This window comes from Emys orbicularis, chromosome 3, assembly GCF_028017835.1.
Source record: "Emys orbicularis isolate rEmyOrb1 chromosome 3, rEmyOrb1.hap1, whole genome shotgun sequence".
Classification (NCBI taxonomy): Eukaryota; Metazoa; Chordata; order Testudines; family Emydidae; genus Emys; species Emys orbicularis.
In genome coordinates this window covers 144,074,178-144,092,649 of record NC_088685.1, presented here as the reverse complement: position 1 = coordinate 144,092,649, position 18,472 = coordinate 144,074,178, and the positions used below count along the sequence as shown (strand labels likewise).

At 43.5% G+C, this 18,472-nt stretch overlaps 1 protein-coding gene across 1 annotated transcript in view; it reads right to left on the bottom strand.

The window, feature by feature from the left end:
• The window catches only part of KIF26B (kinesin family member 26B), a 424,817-nt gene that overhangs the window by 268,927 nt on the left and 137,418 nt on the right, over window positions 1–18,472 (bottom strand). Inside the window, exon 3 of the mRNA XM_065401573.1 lies at window positions 11,809–12,342. Coding sequence (XP_065257645.1) covers window positions 11,809–12,342 — 534 coding nt within the window. The remainder of the gene's footprint in view (window positions 1–11,808; window positions 12,343–18,472) is intronic.

The following is an 18,472-nucleotide window of genomic DNA, read 5'->3' as shown; positions in this document are numbered from 1 at the left end:
TTTAATCCTACTGTAAGGGTGTAACTGAGATCAGAATATCACCCTAAATCCTTTAAATAAGGATTGCACTTGCCAAGCTTGGGCCAAATTCTGCACTGACCTACATCCTGGGCAACTCATTGAAATCAGTGGAACAGCAAAGTGTGTGTGCAAAGGTGCAGAATTCAGACCTTCATATTTTGTTTCAATTTGTTAGTAGTTACAATTATACATTTCAGGCCAAATTCTACCTTCGTTTACACCATTGCATCCCCACTGCAGTCAAATGGGCAGTATCTACCCTCTATTATTTTCTTTATTGTCTCTCTTACTAGCTACAAACTTTGAAGGCAAATTCAGCCAATTCTTTTTTATATATAAAATAAAACTTTCATTTTTAAATCTCACACATTCAAAATGGAGCCATTCTAATGTTAAAGAAGAAGAATCTTTTGATTTAAATATTATTTAACCTTTGATTTGCTGGCAAACGATTTCCTGCACTACCTGCAGAGTCTTCAAGGGACATTTTTAAGACTACGAACTGGACTGGAGACTTTTTTTATGCTTATGAAAATGAAGTCTTAGCTACATTAAAGGACTTGAATGATGGAAACTGGAATCCTCTCCCTTTCTGAGGCACAGTTACAGATGTTCATGCTGAGATTTCCTAGTGACCTTAAGCATGACAGGCAGAGACCAACCCCCTCAAAGGTTACAGGTCATTACCCTCTATTCTTCTTGTATCCTTGGAGCTCTCCTGAGTACAACCAATTACATGAGGTGGTTGTGAAAGGTGAAGTATGGTCTAATTCCCCAGCAGAACAGATTGCTGCATTTAAAATGGCTTCATTAGCTGGGAGTGGTGCTTCTTCACCCCTGGCCACATGAAACCCCCTCCTTGCTCTTCAGGAAATACACCCGGGGCAGGTCCAAAGTTCAGAAGCAGCTGGACAATTGGCCTTCTTCATTCATGCCTTTCATATTGTAGAGGCAACTCTAACAGACATACTGAATTAGACCTATTCGGGTTAAGGGTCAGACTAGGGGTGTGTTGAAGGAAATATGTTCCCCTCACTCCATACTAAAGAGAAATTCCATTTACCCTGAGAACACACCAGATCCATTCCTTATTACCTCAGCTGTTCTCACATTTGGAATGACAAGATGCTAAGGGCCTGATCTTGACTTCATTTGCATCTGGTTTACATTGGTGTTAACACCATTGACTGCTGTACATTTACTCTGGATTTACACTGGTGTAAGTGAGAGGAGAATCTGGCCTAAATATATTTTTATCTGATAAAGAAATAAAAAAAGTTTCTCGACATACAGAAGATGAGGTCTCTATCAGCCTTTCACTTTTGTTTTAATAAGAAATATAGTGCTGCCTACTACAAAGGAACAATGAGCCAAATTCTCTTCACTTCAATCCACTGATCTGAAAAGGAGTTATCCCAGCATGGAATTTGATACCACATTTCTAAAGGCCATTTCAAGAACACTTTATAAAAAAAGAAAATAATGTTTTACATGCTAGCTCTGTGGAATCACATTACACAACTATATCAGCCATTAGTAACTTCCTCCTTACCTCCCACAAGCATATCATCCAAGCAAACATATTCATTACTGTTATTTCATTTTGTCTGCATGGGAATATAATTCTTCACCTATAAAATCTTATATCTTTGGGACCAAACGCTCCCCTGTATTCACATCCTACACACCATTGCAATAAGCTAATATGCCTTGTGAGGTATCATTGGAACACTAACTGGTCAATAATATCCTGGTGAAATATATGTAGCAACATTATATCTAAAGTTAAGAATTCCCCCTGTATGATGCTATTAGCATATGTTCAAACCCAGACAGTTCTGCCTAAGCAAAAAATTGTTAAACAGGCTTATCCTAAACAAAGGAATGTACGTTTACCTTAATTTACATAAAAGTAGTAAACAGGGCCAGCAAGACAGCAAGGAGAGGAGATGGCAGGAAACAGAATAATTTGCATTTTAGCAAACACAAGTATGGGAAGAAAGAGCCTGGAGCTTCCTTCACTACCAGATTCCATGTCACCTCCTCACTGTTTGGATAAACTTTGCTTTGAGGGGTAACCTTCAGCAGAATCCATTTCAAAGCTTCACTGGACCACAAAAAAAGGGGGGCAGAAAACCCCATGTTCTCTTTCATCTATGAAGACAAAGGCATCAGCACCTTTGGGCCTCTGGGAGAGATTCTGACCTTCCATCAGTCACCATCTTGCTGGAAGACTCTGGTGAGAAAGGCCATCTTAAACAAAGCCTTGAACCAAAGCTTTGCTAGATTAAGCTTTAGAGTTTTAGGTGTGTTTTCATTTTTATTTGCTTGCAACCATTTCAAACTTTCTCTCTCATACCTGAATTTTCACTTAAAATACTATCTGCTTTTGTTAATAAACTTGTTTTGTTTTTAATCTAAACCAATCAAGTGCTGTGTGCTTAACTGTTTGGTAACTCCAGTTAAAGTAACAAACTGTTAAATATTGACGCTTTACAGGGACATTGGATATAAATATCTGAACTGTCCAGGAGAGGGCTGGACATTCCTGGAAGTAGTAACCAAAGCTGGTGGAAGACAGAGCATGAACTGGTATGTGTGGCTGGCAAGCTGATGGGGTCAGAGGTGCAGCTATACGCAGACATTCATGCTGGAAGGCTGTGAGCAGCCCAGGTTGGGAGCTAGAGCAGCAAATCACTAAGAGACACCCAGAGTTACAAGGCAGAGGGTGACACAGCCCCTTCTACAGAACTGAGCCTCGGGGGATGACATCTCAGGCTGTTGATCAGGTCAGTGAACAAGGTCTTTTTGAGGTGGGATTCTTGGGAAGGGAATTAGAGCTCCTCCTCTGAGAATGTTTTGACAAGATCTCTGAGGATTTCCCCCTTCTGGGGCAATGTTGTGCCAAAGTTGAAGGGGCACTAGAGACCCTCGGGGACTGATGTGCAGGAGTTCTCCTAATCTGGCTCCAGAGCAGGGCAAAGAGGGCACTCCATCATCCATAGCTGACTTTTTCTCAAACCAGAACTACTAACTACTCTACTAACTAAGATAACTAAATTAAGAACAAAAATAACAACCTCAGCAATAGCCAAAGAACACACAAAGCAGACATGCTAAATCTGTCTCAGGTGGTTGAGAAGGAACTGAGGGCAGTTCACTCATGCAGCCTGAGAGAACCTCAGTGCGGGGCACCCGGATATCATCGGTGCATGCACCGGCCGAATGGACATTGCTAATGAAATTAATGTGCACCTGATGTGGAGCACCCATAGGGTGATTACTCAGAGAAGAAACACAGATTTTCCGTTCGTCTAAAGGTAAATTAGATATCTGGGGCGATAGGGATAAGCTGCAAAATTCAGATTCTGAACACCTCCAAAGTTTAGGAGTGTTCAATTCCAGGGCTTTGGTTGTGGCTCATCTCCATTAATTGGCTGTCCAAGATACCCTTTAAACTGTAAGGCCCCAGTTCAGCAAAGTATTTAAGCATAATGTGCTGTATAGGGAGGGACTTCATTATTAAGTCTCTGAAAACAATGGCTGGTAAATGATGTTTTCAGCGACATTAGGTTCTGGTAATCAACATACTGACAGCAGGTACAGTAGATCAGTTATTTATGAGGTACTCACAGTCAAGTCAGGCATATTGGGTCTCATTCCCTACCATAACTCTAGCTAATTTTTCCTTCCCGTTACTCCCACTTCCTCCAACCGATACTTTTACCCAGCTATAGCAGGTAATCAGTGCAGGGACATTGTCATTCTTATTCCATGACAGACTCACATCCAGACAAGTTTCCTAAGCTATGGAGCAGGGGAGGAAATCAAGACTCCAAATCCTCACTAATTGTGGTTTCATGGCTTTCACTAAATTACAGGATTATCTCACTCCTCTCAGAGCCCATAGATTTCTTTTTCACATCACAGCTGAGTCATGGGGCTCTCATACTCATAGGATAAGCCTCCTTAGCTCTTTTCAATCCATGGGATACCCTTTACCTCTCACTTCCCTTGGTCAGTGTAATATCATGAAGGAAAGAGTAATGATTCTAGGGGTCATTAAGCCATGCAGAAAAATGCCATGTGACATCAAATCACGCCAGAGTAATTGTAAAAAAATTACAATTAGCATGGAATTCTGAACTTTCCCATCCTGACGGGATGAGTCAGGATACAATGAGTGCATTAGTTTGAAAAAAAATTCAAATATAATTAGCCAGTTACGCTAATACACAAGCTTGACTTATCGTTTCATGGAAAGAAGGTCAGCTGATGACTTATTACCCCACTAATGTCACTGTGTATCTAATTATCAGTGATTTGATGTAAAAAGGATATTGGTCTATTCAAAGAAAACATGTTTCATATAAGTGTGGAGGGTGGGGCTGGCAGGAGCTAGGATTAGATTAGCATTAAAACAAAATTTCCTAATCAGCTTGTTCTTCTGGGTCCACCAAGGGACAGTTGGCCACTTTGTGAAATCAAATTCCTGGTTTGTGTGTTCTATACTGGGATCATTGTCTAAAGATTTTCGTTAGTTTGTTAGCATCCAAACCACAAACTGAAACAACACACACACACACAAGATATTTGTCCAGCATATTCACCATCAGCCATTCGGTAGCAGGGGCTAACAAATTCTTGCAAGAGAGCCTTACCACCCAAATGCAGAAGGCCTTTCAGATAACACAGGAACTGTATTGGTTTAAACATGAGTCATACAAAATGTCTAGACCAAAACCTGACTAGGTAAGGGGACGATTGTCTACTGCCTTATGCACCCAATCAAGGGTCCCTGCCTGATAGACCGGAGTCACAGCTCATGGGAGAGAGGAGCCACTCTTCCTCTATGCAGCCACTACTCCTCCATGCAAGCAGATGGATTCAGGAGACCTGGATTCTATTCCCAGCCATGCAGTGTGACTATGGACAAGTCACTTAACCTCTCTGTGCCTGTTTCCCCTCCCACCTTTTGTCTCTCATCTGCCCCACGCTCTTTGGGGCAGGGATTGTCTCTTGCTCTGCGTTTATAGAGCACCTAGTATAATAGAGCCTCTAGGTGTTACTGTAATACAAATAATAATAAAGGGCCAGATCATCTGGTGTTGTATCACTGATTGATTTTGGCCATACAGCCAACGTACTGGAGTCCTCAGTGGAAGGGCACAAAACTGGGGTAACAGGCTTCTAGGCTACCACCTTCTCTGCTGCTGGTGCAGAGGCCATGCCCAGGACACCCCTATCCTATCTCCAGCATAGTACTTTGCTAATCCTTCTGTAAGAACAGCGATAACTTGAGAAGTGTGGTCACAGGGTGTGGTAGGCACTTCTCTCTTTTCCTCTGCTTGCTATGTTCATGCTTTGACAAAGCAGCGCTACCTCTGTAAGACTGTGTGTAATATGATATTTACACTAAACACCTGTTAATCTGCAAATTGAATCAAAAGTATGATTTAGGTACCTCCTGTTATAGGCTTTAGAAGCAATTAAATTAGCTTAGCTCTGTCATAATGATCATTAACACTTCAGCCTTTTCCTGCTGTATGTGTTTATCATCAGCAGCAAGTGAAAGGGAAAGAAATTAGAGAGCAGAGACTTGAAAGAGCTTGAATCAAACCCCCAGATCTGAATACCCCACACATAGTGTTTTGATCCAGGTTTGAACTTTATATCTTATGCCAAACTCTAATCATTACCAGTTTCTTGCAAAAAGGCTGTGCCTGAAAGAGTTAGTGTGTTACAAGGCAGCCGTGACCAAAATCAACCCCAAACAAATCATTCATCACTGCAAAGCTCCAGAACTAACTTGTACTTTCATCGAGAACAGTGCGGTTATAAACACACATCATAGATAAAGAGGAAACACAAAGTATGTACTGTAAGCTTTCATGAATCGTACACAAACAAAGCCTTTGATAGCTCTCTGAATACACACTATATCATTACGCCCAGGGCTAGCAGGCTCTCTGCAGTCTAGGTTTTTGGTTTCGAAAGGGATGCTTTTTAGTGGACTAAGAGAAAGGGATACATTCCCCCCACCCCCGCTCAAATCTCTCCACTGGCTTTCTGCCCCTTTCCAGGTCAAGTCCAAGCTCCATGTCCCCAGCATGAAGGAACTGAACACGTGGTGCTCATCCTGCCTACAGCGGTCCTCATCTCCTACTACAACCCTGTGCTTGTGTCTCTGCCTTTTTGCTCACTGTCCACCCCATGCCTGGAATAGCTTTCCTTCTCCAGTACAACATGCCACTTCACGCGTCTTTAAACTTCTTTTGACTTGTCTTTCTCACTAACCCTCCCTCGCTCTGACACACACTGCTCATTCAGTAACTACCAAATTCTTTTTTTAAAATAATCTAGAACAGTACAATACATGTGTCAATCTAAATAATGTAATCCAGGTTCTAGGACCCTGCATAAAGATGGAGAGTTTGTCTACTGACCAGGGCCGGCTCCAGCATTTCTGCCGCCCCAAGCAAAAAAAAAAAAGCCGCGATCAGCGGCGGCAGTTCAGCGGTAGGTCCTTCGCTCCTAGAGGGAGTGAGGGACCTGCCGCCCCTGAATTGCCGCAGGTGCCGCCCCTCTCCCTTGGCCGCCCCAAGCACCTGCTTGTTAAGCTGATGCCTGGAGCCGGCCCTGCTACTGACTCAAGCTGGCAACCAGAGAAGAAGGGAGTTCCAGTTCAGGATATAAAATCTCTGAGAACTCTCTTCAAAGCAGAGAGCAGCACTAGAAACCTCCAAGTTCAAGAGTCAGCTCTGGCAGGCCACTTATATTTGTTGTTGTTGTTGAAGTTAACGCTTCCACCCAAAACTGGGTATCAGAGGGAGTTTTGTGAGAGTATGCCCTAAAACTAAAGATGGGCAAGAATTGTGATTTATATATATATAAAAGTCAAAATGAAATTAATCAAAACACTATTGACATAAAATGTTTCAACTTTTTCCCCACCAACAGTTTAGTTTCTAATAGATATGTTCCCACAAGAATGTTTGGATTTTGATGAAACTTTTTTTTTAAACTGTTTCATGGAAAAATTTTTGATCAGTTCTACTTAAGACCCAGACACATGGAAGGGTTCACAAGTGCAGATCCAAAAGAGAAAAAGGATTTGGAACCACTGAACTAGGAAGTGTCCCCAACCAAAAACCTTGAGAATAATGGTACAGGCTCCCATGCTTAAACTAAAAACAGAAATTCTAATTGCTAATGACTCAGATTTTAGTGGCTTCTTTAATGTGGCCCAACAGTGTCATTTTTACAGATACATTAACAGCTTTACATAGATAATGAATAATGAAGTTTCCATACAGTCGCTGACAATTTAATTGTGACACTATCTTGATAAAATTGTTGCTCTGCCTCATCTTTATAAAAACACTGGCGCTTTGGGATTCTTAACAAAATGAACAGTCATATCCTTACAGCTGTAAAGTTTTCCCACTCATTGTAAATGATAACATGGCAATCAATGAACAATAGAAATGTACTGATTAGGGTGGTATCCTGTAAGGTGTATTATCATCAACTGGCCAAATCCTGAGGTCCTTGCTCAGGCAAATTCCCTTTGACATCCGCTAGTGTTCCCCTGTGTAAGGAATGAGTATAAACTCAGGGTGAAATTCACCCATATGCAAAGGGCCCACACAAAATCTTTACCCCATTTAAGACACAACTAAGCACTTATGGTGCATACGCCTTGTGCTGATACTCTGCACAGGAGAGAATTTTACCCTGAGTGTGAACTTCAGGATCTGGCTCAAATCCAATTTGGATTTGGCCATTATTAGTTTCTTAATTGTATGCATAATACTGAATAGAAGAAACTTGTGGGAAATATAATTTTTGCCCCCGATCAAAACACCCTATTACCTGTTTACTAAGAAGTCACATAGAAAGAAAAGAAAAAACTGTTGAATGTAAAAATTTGCTCTTCCCCCCTCCCCTTTCTTTTTTTTGGTATACAAGTCTCTTGTCTGAAGACTGGAAATTGAACTGAGTCACCAAGTTTTAACTGGGATTTAGATTCAGCCCACTACAGAAACATGGGTCAGCTGTTAAATAGAGATTCAGAGCTAGAAAAGTTGGTTTTTAGCCTATGAGCATAGAGTAAGTTATTAAAGCGGGGAGCTTTTGAATTCACACCCATTTTACATACTTTCAGATGGTAATTTTTGACTTATTCTGTGAAAATAGTGGAAACTCTCTCTCTCTCCCCCCCACCCCCCATGCTGCTTCAGAAGCACAGCCCTGGGAAACAATCACAGGTCATTTCATTCCCATTGTTCTCAATATGAACAAAGCAGTGCTGTCATTCATTCCCTGTATCCTACACAGGGCTCTGGGTTTAGGCAGAGACTGGAAATGATTTTCCACCAGGAAGGTTGAATAACGTTCTTGGAAGTACTGTAACTAGGATATTTCTTAGTGTGTGAAATTGCCTTGAGGGCATAGAATGGTATGGCTTATGAACCAGGGTTTCCCCTTTTTGGAGAGGTGGGTATATTAGTAGGAAAAATAAGGTCAATTTTCAAAGCACTCAACTGTTTCTGGCAGGTTGTCTAGACTATCTGACTAAAGCTAATTTACAATGGGGAGATGCCCACACCAGGAGCCATTAAGTCTAGCCAGTCCCACAGCTCTTGTCCCTGGGCATCAATTTGACAAAATTATGACATAGGAAGGCACTGAACCGCTGCTGGAAACATAATGCTCTTTATTCCAAGGAGACTTTTGTCTGATTCTGTTAGCTATTGCATAGTGAGGGTGTTTCATTATTAGGTGCAGAAGAAATATTCAATACAAGGAAATATTCTCAGGCAAGTGGCTAGAGCAATTTTTTTTCACTTTACCTTCAGGCCAGGAAAATTAGGTTCATTGTCAGGGTTCTAACTGAGCCGGGAAAACTGATATGGTCTCCTAGCACTTTTCCCAGCAGGATATTCTCGCTCTCTTCCAACCAATGAATATTTTTATATAAGAAATATATATATAAGAAATTGGAGAGACAGATCTAAAACTGTTCTGATAATCTGAGATCATGTGTAACATAACGTATTCAACAGATTTGATCTGTTTTCTGTACACAGAATGTACACAGGCGGAACACAAAATTCTCACATTTATTCACCATTCAGAATTACTCATAAATTTCATCCCAAAATTATTCTACTGAAGCAAATAACTCAAACAGTCAGAGGCAAATATTCAAACTTTGAAATCCATGCTTTTTGATAATTAAATGACACAGGCTGCCATTTCTGTTCCCTTATTACCATAACTAACCAATACTGAGAGAATTTTAATTTTTGAACATGACAACTGAATACAGAATTTAAAATTCATGTTCATCAATGACTGGCCCACCAGTGCCCAGATTTGTTAGTCTCCTGGCTCACTGCAAAGCCCACATTTATTCTCTTTTGCAAGTCTGTTGAGAAGGGGCTGGGCTGAGGTGGACAGATCATCATGCAGTCCTTTTGCATTACGTTGTGATTTCACCTTATTGGATAGCAATGGACACCACAAGATCGGCATCGATAGTTACATTTTAAACAATTGCGGAGCCAAGGTTTGCAACCACAGGACGATGGACTGGAAAGTGAGCCTGCCCCACACGCACCCTGCAGAGGTGGCTCCTTTCCCAGGGGCTAAGCCCGGCATTGCAACCTGGTACATAGGGTCACAGTTCCATTCAGGTTTGCCCCAGCCACTTCTCCGTCATGACGGAGGAGCAGCTGGATCATATCTGAGTGATTAGCGTTGCAACCTGGCATATGGGGTTGCAGCGCCATTCAGGTTTGGGCCGGCACCCCTCTGGACAGTTGGGAGGCCAGGCCAAATTTCAGAGAGTAGTGTGCACCATGTTGCAAGGCCCAGAGCACGAAGCTGGGCCCAGTCTATGCCAGGTGAGTGCAGGACAGGCTTACTCTCTAGCCCCATGTGAAAATTCATGGCAAACATCTCCTTTCGCTGATTGCACAAAATGCTTGAAAAGATGCCACACATACCCTATTAGCCCTGCCATTGACTTTAGACATTTGAAGAAATAAAATCAAATATTTGAGCTTTCAGACTTAAAATATGATGGATTGGCACCAGCCATGGGGCCACATATGCTTAACCTGGCTGCACCAGATCAGTAATAACCCCGTGGAACTCTTAGACTCCTCGAATAAAGTTGTACAGTGTGGTCATGGACAGAGGTCCATAAGTGTACTCAAGGGGGCCAGGTTTATATAATTTTTGGTGGTATCCAGAACGGGTCCAAGCAGAGCCTGTGGGGGGACACGGAGAGCTTCAGGGGGACGCGGGATCCGGAGCGCTTCAGGGAGGCGTGGAGTCCAGGGCAGCCTGAGAGGTTTGGGGGGGCCTGGCACCGGCAGCAGCGAGCAACCTGGCCCCAGCCTGTTCCGCTCCACCAGCTCCCAGCATCGCTTGGGGGAGGGGGCAGAAGCCAGAAAAAGGCGGGGCGGGGACTTGGGGGAAAGGGTAGAATGGGGGTGGAGCAGGGATGGGCTGGGGCCAAGTCGCTTGCTGCTGCTGGCGCCAGGCCTCCCGCTAATCCCCCAGGCCGCCCTGGACCCAGAGCCGTCCTGTCCATAGGACGGACCAGGGCAAACACCCCAGGCCCCACGCTTCAGGGGGACGCGGGATCCAGGGCAGCCTGGAGGATTAGCGGGGGGTCTTGGCACCGACAGCAGTGAGTGACCCGACCCCGGCCTGCTCCTGCTCTGCCCCCATTCCACCCCTTCCCACAAGGTGCCGGCCCCACCCCTTTTCAGCTTCTGGCCCCTCCCCCAAGCGACGCTGGGAGCCAGCGGGGCTGGGCAGAGCGGAGTAGGGCAGGCTGGGGCTGGGTCGCTTGCTGCTGCCGGCTCCAGGCCCTCCGCTAGCTGCCCAGGCTGCCCTGGACCCCTGAAGCGCAGGGCCCCCCAAAGCGCGGTAAGCCCAAACATTGGTGGAGCCAGGCCCACATTCCTAAATGTTGGTGGAGCACAGGCACCACAGGCCCATATAACTCTATGCCTATGAGTGTACTATTGTTGTTGTTCACCACACTAAAACTCAACCATCCAAATGCTCATAGAAAATGAAGGCAAAAAGTTGGGAACCACGTCAAATTGGAATTACTTTTCCTATTCAAACAATAATTCACATTTTTTTAATCCACTCTTTGCTCAGGTCTAGTTTTTTCTTAGATCAAACTGCATAGTCCATGTCACATATTGACATCTCCAGATGTGATTCAGGAAACTGTAAAGTCACATATATTTTCCAGCTAAAATAATTTTAAATACACTCTTATTTTTTGACCCAGCCCTTTTCTATGTGTGATAAAACTGATGTCTCAACGCTCCTCATTCACTTATTTTTTTCTTACCATAATAGTAACTACTCTCATAGCTGATAAGTATTAAAATAGCAACAGAGAGACTTACCCTGCAAATGCTTATTACTGAGCACAGGGCCAGATTTTCAGATGTATTTAGGGGCTTAAACATGGAGATAGATACCTAGTAGAATTTCCAAAAGAGGGGAGTTCGGCATCTCATGGGATTTTCAAAAGCACCCAAGCAGATTAGGTAACTAGCTGCATCTTCAGTCGCTGTGGAAAATCTGGCTCATAGTGCTTAATACCATGCATACTCAATGGGAATACCCACATTTTTAAAGCAGAAGTACATTTTTGTAGGATCGTTCCCACAGTGTGAGGCTGGGAAAGAGATGTTAGTATGATTAAGATTATTAAATTGTTTAAACAAACATTTTTAAGCCACTTACCTGGTACGGATACAGGGTGACCCCATTTGTTCTCGACAAGGACCAGGTGCCGTCAAGGTACTGATGAGCCTGGATAGCTACAGAGTTTAGGATGTTGCCATTGCTGGGGCTGGTAGCCATTTGTAGGCTGACCTTGGCCTGGTGTCCAGGGGAACCATTTTTCTTCTCCAACCCATTGACGATCCCCAGGCTGTTGGGCTTCCCACTGTGCTTGTTGGCCACAAAGCCTGTGTAATTAGCAGTAGTGTAGGAAGTGGGCATGTATGCCCAGTCTCTGGGCTGCAAGCTGCCCATATGTCGGGAACCCACTAAGGTGGGAATATTGGAGAGGGGTGGGGGAGAGCCTGGTGAGGCATCATACTGTTCGGTGTTGGCAGCCTGCTCAAGCGTCAGCACCATCTGAATGGCCTCCTGCTTCAGCTGGTTCAGGTGGGTGGCACAAACATCGCATCTGTTGTCCCTCTCGTTCCATGCCTTCCGAATGGTGTTGGGAACTTGGAGTTTGTCGTGGATCACCGAAGAGAAAGCTGGGTCCTGAAAGCCAAGCAGAGGGGGGGAGGGAGGGGAAGAGAATGTTTAACCAGGATCATTGCAGTGAAACATTTCTGCTGAGGATTGTGCATTTCAAAAGGCAATTTATGAGATAAGCTTAAAAAGCAAACAAAGGCCATTTGATACAGTGAACATATGCCAGCAGAAGAGTTAAACGAAAATTAGAAACTAGGATGTGTTCAGGAGGAACCTTCTCTTTTACTTCAAATACAGAGAAATGGCAAATGTATTTAAATATTCTTTATTTCATCGCAAACCTCAGTGCATGGCAGAGAGAATGAATTAACCTGCTCTACCCCAATGCTGGCTTGAATGAAATCTGCTCTCAGTTACACAGGTGACATAGAGCCTAACTCCACTGAAGTCAAACGGCTGATAAGGTTCACAGTCTATCTAGAGGTCAGTATTTGGTCTTTGACAGCTAAAAGAGCTGGGTGAAAACCAGGAAAACAGTTTCACAATTTTTTTTTAAACAAAACTCAAGGGATGCAAACCAAGGCAGGCTAGTATGCACATAGTGGGAAAGGAGGAGTGGAGAGTATAAGGCATGGAGGGAAGGGTTCATAAGTGGGAGGGTCATATTAATTACAATCTGTCTTTATTATATACTCAAGCATTTTATTTTCTCTGTTTAACTACCGTGAAGAGCTCCTCAGCATGCAGTGATTAATTGATTCATAAATCATGGTGCCTTTTTATGCACAGCAGCAAAAAGAGCAGTTCTAGCAGCAAAAGCCCAAGAGAGTCATATAAACTGATGGGGAAACAACAGGGGGCTGAGATCTGATCAAGCCTCAGGCTGGTCACTTCTATTCAGTGCACAAGGGGGTCAGAGCATCAAAGTGTGTCAGAAGACAAGAACTGTGTTGTACAGCAGCTCCCCACTCGTCACACTGCCGTGAAGAATCAGGAAAAAATGGGGAAGCACAGTTGTCAAATTTTATTTTCCATCCCACAGAATGCCCACCATAGCTATGGCTGCAGAGCAAGTAAACTAGCTTATCCATTTCAACAGCAATATAGGAGGTTTTCACCCTCTTCATTTACATCCAGGTAATGCAGAAAGGGAAACTGTACTTTCACCACAGTGCTTGAGAAAAGCTCTCTATGTAGCAAGATTAAGATCTTGGTCTTATTTCTAATTTGCTTGATATGCATCAGGGAAACACCCTGACAGTTCTACCTTCCTCTAGCTAGTGCCACAGAGCTGGTTATTGTTCTTTGAAAGTTAACCACCCCTTAGGCAATTGGGCTGGAACCCAGAGTAATTACATACAGTGCTCAGATCCAGCAGCAGTACAGCCTGGAAATTCCCGGACACTATAATAAGTATTCCAAGGAAATACTGTAAGGTCATTTCTAAAGTAAGCAAGTGTCAGAAAGATATAAATAGTATTCAAGTAGCACAGTGGCTTTAAGAGATACTGAGTGTCAATGACTTCAGCTTCATCTCAGTGTAAAAACAAACATCAGATCATTCTGATATAATAAACAGAGTGAGAAAGGAAGATCTTTCCTCTTCCTGAGGAGAAACTAGGAAGACGGGCTCAACTTTGGATTTTTGATCCTTATGTATGGTCTTGCCATTCTGACAAGAGTCCATTGGATAGCTCTGCATTGGTTTCAGGACGCGAAATATAAAAAAACATAATATCACAAAAACAAAAGACGTACAGGTGCTAGAAAAATGTGTCACTAGGCAAACTAATACCCCAAACATTAATCAGATTTGGGTGGACTAAAGTCTGTTCTCATAACGTGACCTCTAAGTGGATGCTGGCTTAAAAATATTAGTCTTGACTAATTTTTGTTCTTCTGCATTGGCAGATCTGTTGCAATGTTGGGCCAGGAAAGGAAAGTCTGACTGGGCCGATGGACCCTTTACTGCCTTTGACATGGAGGACTTTAAATCTCCATTCTCAGTGAGACACCCATGCAAACACTTAAGATTGCAGAGAAACAGCTGCATGACAACTGTGGCTTCAGCATTCTATCAGCAAGTAATCTGCAGGAGTTCCATGGGGGAATGCTGGTTATTTTAATAAGCAGCAAGTAACTGGTCCTTGCCAGTGTATTAACTAGGGATGGATGAACCTCAAAAGAAGTTCATGTTCACTGCAAGAAGTGCCAGGAGCCCGAAAGGCTATCCATATCATCAGAACTGTTGGGGTCTGCAAAACAGCACTAAATCTCATGACAACAGGTTTGCTTGAGAGCTTTCAGGTAGGGCTAGAAATACCGGGGAGTTTGGCACTTGTTCCGAGTCCTGTCTGGAACACAAGAGTTCAGAGCTCCAAAACTGAAATATCACAAAAGATTCACCTTTCCTTTTTTTGAATCACAAAAAGGACTTTGTTTGAGTTCAGGGCAAAGGTTCAGGATGGCTTTTATTGCAGCAAAACTGGTTCACCCATCCCCAGTATAAACAGCATTGTAGTGTGGGGACCTAGTTGACACTAAACAGGCAAAGAAGCTTAAGGAGTCTGAAGGCGTCAGGAGATCGGTCACAATGAAAACTGCAATTCAAGTGAGTAAACTGATAACATCTAGGCAAGCGGTGATCTAAACTGTGCACACGGTCAGCTTATGGAAAACATGCTCTGATTACTGTTACCTTCCCCTCCTTTGTCCCATCCTGTTTATGTTACACAATACCTATTATTTGTATTATATTGATGCCTTGAGGCCCCAACTGAGCCCACAACCCATCATCCAAATGGACAAGACAAAACAGAGTGGGGTAAAGTAAGGATTATTATCCTCATTTTACACATGAAAAATTGAGGCACAGAGAGATTAAAATTTGTCCAAAGAGATTGCAGAGCCAGGATTTGAACCCTGGCCAGGATTTGAAATCCCTGGCCAGTGAATTATAAGCTTTTTTGTACAGCATCTAGCACAACGGCGCCCTGGTCCCTGACCAACACCGCTAAGTACTGAAGGGATACTAATATGTCTGCGTTCACTGTGCTAACCCATCATCCACACGCTCAGTACTTTATATTTATGTGCACCTGCATCCCTATGATCTCCTCGGTAGGGCACACACCTGTTGTGGCTTTACTTGAACACACTGCACTGGCAATATTAATACTCACACAGTACAATGTGGGTGTATGTCTGCCCTGGTTGCAGGAAGACTTTCCTGTTCGCTTTGAATGTTGAGGATCAGGGAAAGTACTTTCCTTTTATGTTTCAGACTCTCACTTAAGGGACTTCCCCCCCACCCCCCCATTCTGAGCAGTTGAGCAATACCTGAAGCTTTGACTCCTGGACTCACTCCACGTGAGAACATTCCTGTTTTCTAGCTGACATCACTGTAGCTATCTCATCACAGAAAGAAAGGGAGACAGCTGTGGTCATTCCCCATTAGCAAAGCATGCTACTTACCTCTAAAAAGCACCCCATAACACACTGTTTGGGACAAACTATAGTACTTACACAAGCTAGCTACACCACTGTGGGCGGAACTTCAATCTCATCACTAAAATGGCAGCTCAAAGCCAGAAAAAAATCCCTGCTTCCTCCCAACGGGCTTGGTGCACATCTCCCTGATCTTATAAAAGGGAACTTAAAGGATAGATTTCAACATTAAGTATGCCCAGTTGCACACCTATATTTGCTTGGAGCTCAGATGCTACAGGGGTGTGGGTCATGCAAATAAGGAGAGAATGATAGGCACAAATCAGATATTTGCATATGCACATGCCCAATTAGGTACCTATTAGACCATAGGTATGTGGAAATACCTGCTATGCGTACCAGATTTTTGCCACACATGAAAAGTATGTGCGTGACTGTGCACATCTAACTTTGAAACGCTGTCCCTAATTGTAATATTTCTGTAGTTATTCCTTAAGTTCACCCAATTATGGTTTTAATCTACTCTACTGAAGAAGACTCCATTCTCCAATGGACCTAGTGTCTCTTTTATCCAGTTGTATTCTTTGACACTAATTTATAGAAGATGCTATTAGCCTGTCAGAAAGAGTGGTGAAGAGGAATTAAGAGTCAGTGAGGCAGCTGGATGGTGGGGGCCATCTCCTGCTTGGAGTCACTCACAAAGTTCTACATAGAGCTTCTATTTTTAAAAAGGTACAAGCAGCAATGGCTGCTGATATGTGATCAATCATACAAGGTGATGGATGAGGGGAAGGAGAACAAAGATCAAGGGATACACAACTCTGTCCAGGAAGAAGTGTGGTTTCCAGACTCTCTCCTCCCAGCAGGGGGTAAGAGAACTAATTAAGAAACATTGGCAGGAAGGGAGGCCCTTTCCCTGATTAAAAAAAACACATGGTTTTCACCATTGTATAAATACACTCCAAGCACTGTCCCACTAGCCAAGTGGCTAGTTTCTGCTTAAGAAGTAAACTCCTCTGCTCTCTTTTCTTGTGTGAAGGTAAATGCAGTGTATTTTTCCTTCGACTAAAAAGTACTTACAAATTCACATTCCCGACACACCTGGGATACAGGGCTGGCCTTACCAGGAGGCGAACTGAGGCAGCAGCCTCAGGTGCCAGACTATGGGGGGGCGCCACTAGGATCCAGAGTATAGAAAATTGTGTCTGCTGCTGGTGTATATGTATTTTCTCTGCTCTAGATGCACAGAGATGGTGGAATGCTGTGCTGGAGGAAGGAGGGCACAAGAGACATAACAGGCAGATGGGAGAAAAGGCGAGAGGGAATAACAGAAAGCAGCAGGAGCTGCAGGGAGAGAGAGGAGGAGGAGCCTCTTATGTACCTCTCTAGCACCCCCAGGGAGCCTGGACTGATTAACACCAGCTTCTGAGCGAGGTTCCTGTTTCCTGCTGCTTCCCTGAACCCACTCGAGGAGAACAGGCAGTCAACTGAAGTAGTAGGAGCCAGCTAGGCCCTTAAGACGCTGATATCTTCCCTCACTCAGGCCCTGCTACCAGCCTGCTTATTTGTCCCCTTCAATTGAGTGTTGAGAGCCACTATAGCTGGCACAGAACAGCAGTCATGAATGAAAGAAGAAAACGCCCCTCTGGGGCAGCATTCAGAAAAAGAAAGAAAGCAAAGGAAGCTGTTCTATCTAAGCAGGAAGGAGCTCTCCTGAGATACATAGACAAATGTTCACGGTGAGCCTTCCGGCCCTAGTGAGGATGTGAGTGGTGAGGAGATGCCTGATCTTCCAGATAGTCAGAGTGCAGGTGACCTGGCAGCTACTGCAGCATCCATATCCCCATCTCAAATGGATGTAACCATGCACATTCCTGAAGAAAAGTGTAGATCAGAGAAGAGTGTGGTGGAGGCACAAGAAACAGCTGCTGCTGAATTTAGTTCCTTAAGTCTAGATCAGGGGTCAGCAACCTTTCAGAAGTGGCGTGCCGAGTCTTCATTTATTCACTCTAATTTAAGGTTTCGTGTGCCAGTAATACATTTTAATGTTTTTAGAAGGTCTCTTTCTATAAGTCTATAATATATAACTGAACTATTGTTGTATGTAAAGTAAATAAGGTTTTTAAAATGTTTAAGAAACTTCATTTAAAATTAAATTAAAATGCAGAGCCCCCTGAACCAGTGGCTAGGACCCAGGCAGTGTTAGTGCCAATGAAAATCAGCTCGCTTGCCGCCTTTGGCACACGTGCCATAGGTTGCCTACCCCTGGTCTAGATGATCCAGGACTGTGGACCCATTTGAGCAGTAGCCTGAGGGACTTCCTTGTACTGCATGGGCCACAGCAAGTGAAAAACTTCATGTTCCCCAAAGACAATGAAAATAGACGTTTCCATCCAACACATTACTGGCGTGAAATCCCCAATGGTGACAAAGTGGAGAGGCTATGGCTTATGTACTCAAAAACCCAGAATGCTGCATACTGTTTTTGTTGCACTCTTCCAGTCTAATGTTCCAGCCACCTTGGGTTCTACAGGAACAAAGGACTGGAAAAATCTGGCTAGAAATCTGGCATGCCATGAGAAGGCAGCAAATCACCAGAGAGCATTCCATAGGTGGAAAGAGCTTGAGATGAGACTATGGTTAAAGGCCACCATAGATGATCAGCATCAAGAGAAGATTGCATCAGAGTCTCTTTACTGGCAAAATGTTCTGAAAAGGCTCATTGCCATTGTGAGAATGCTTGCTACCC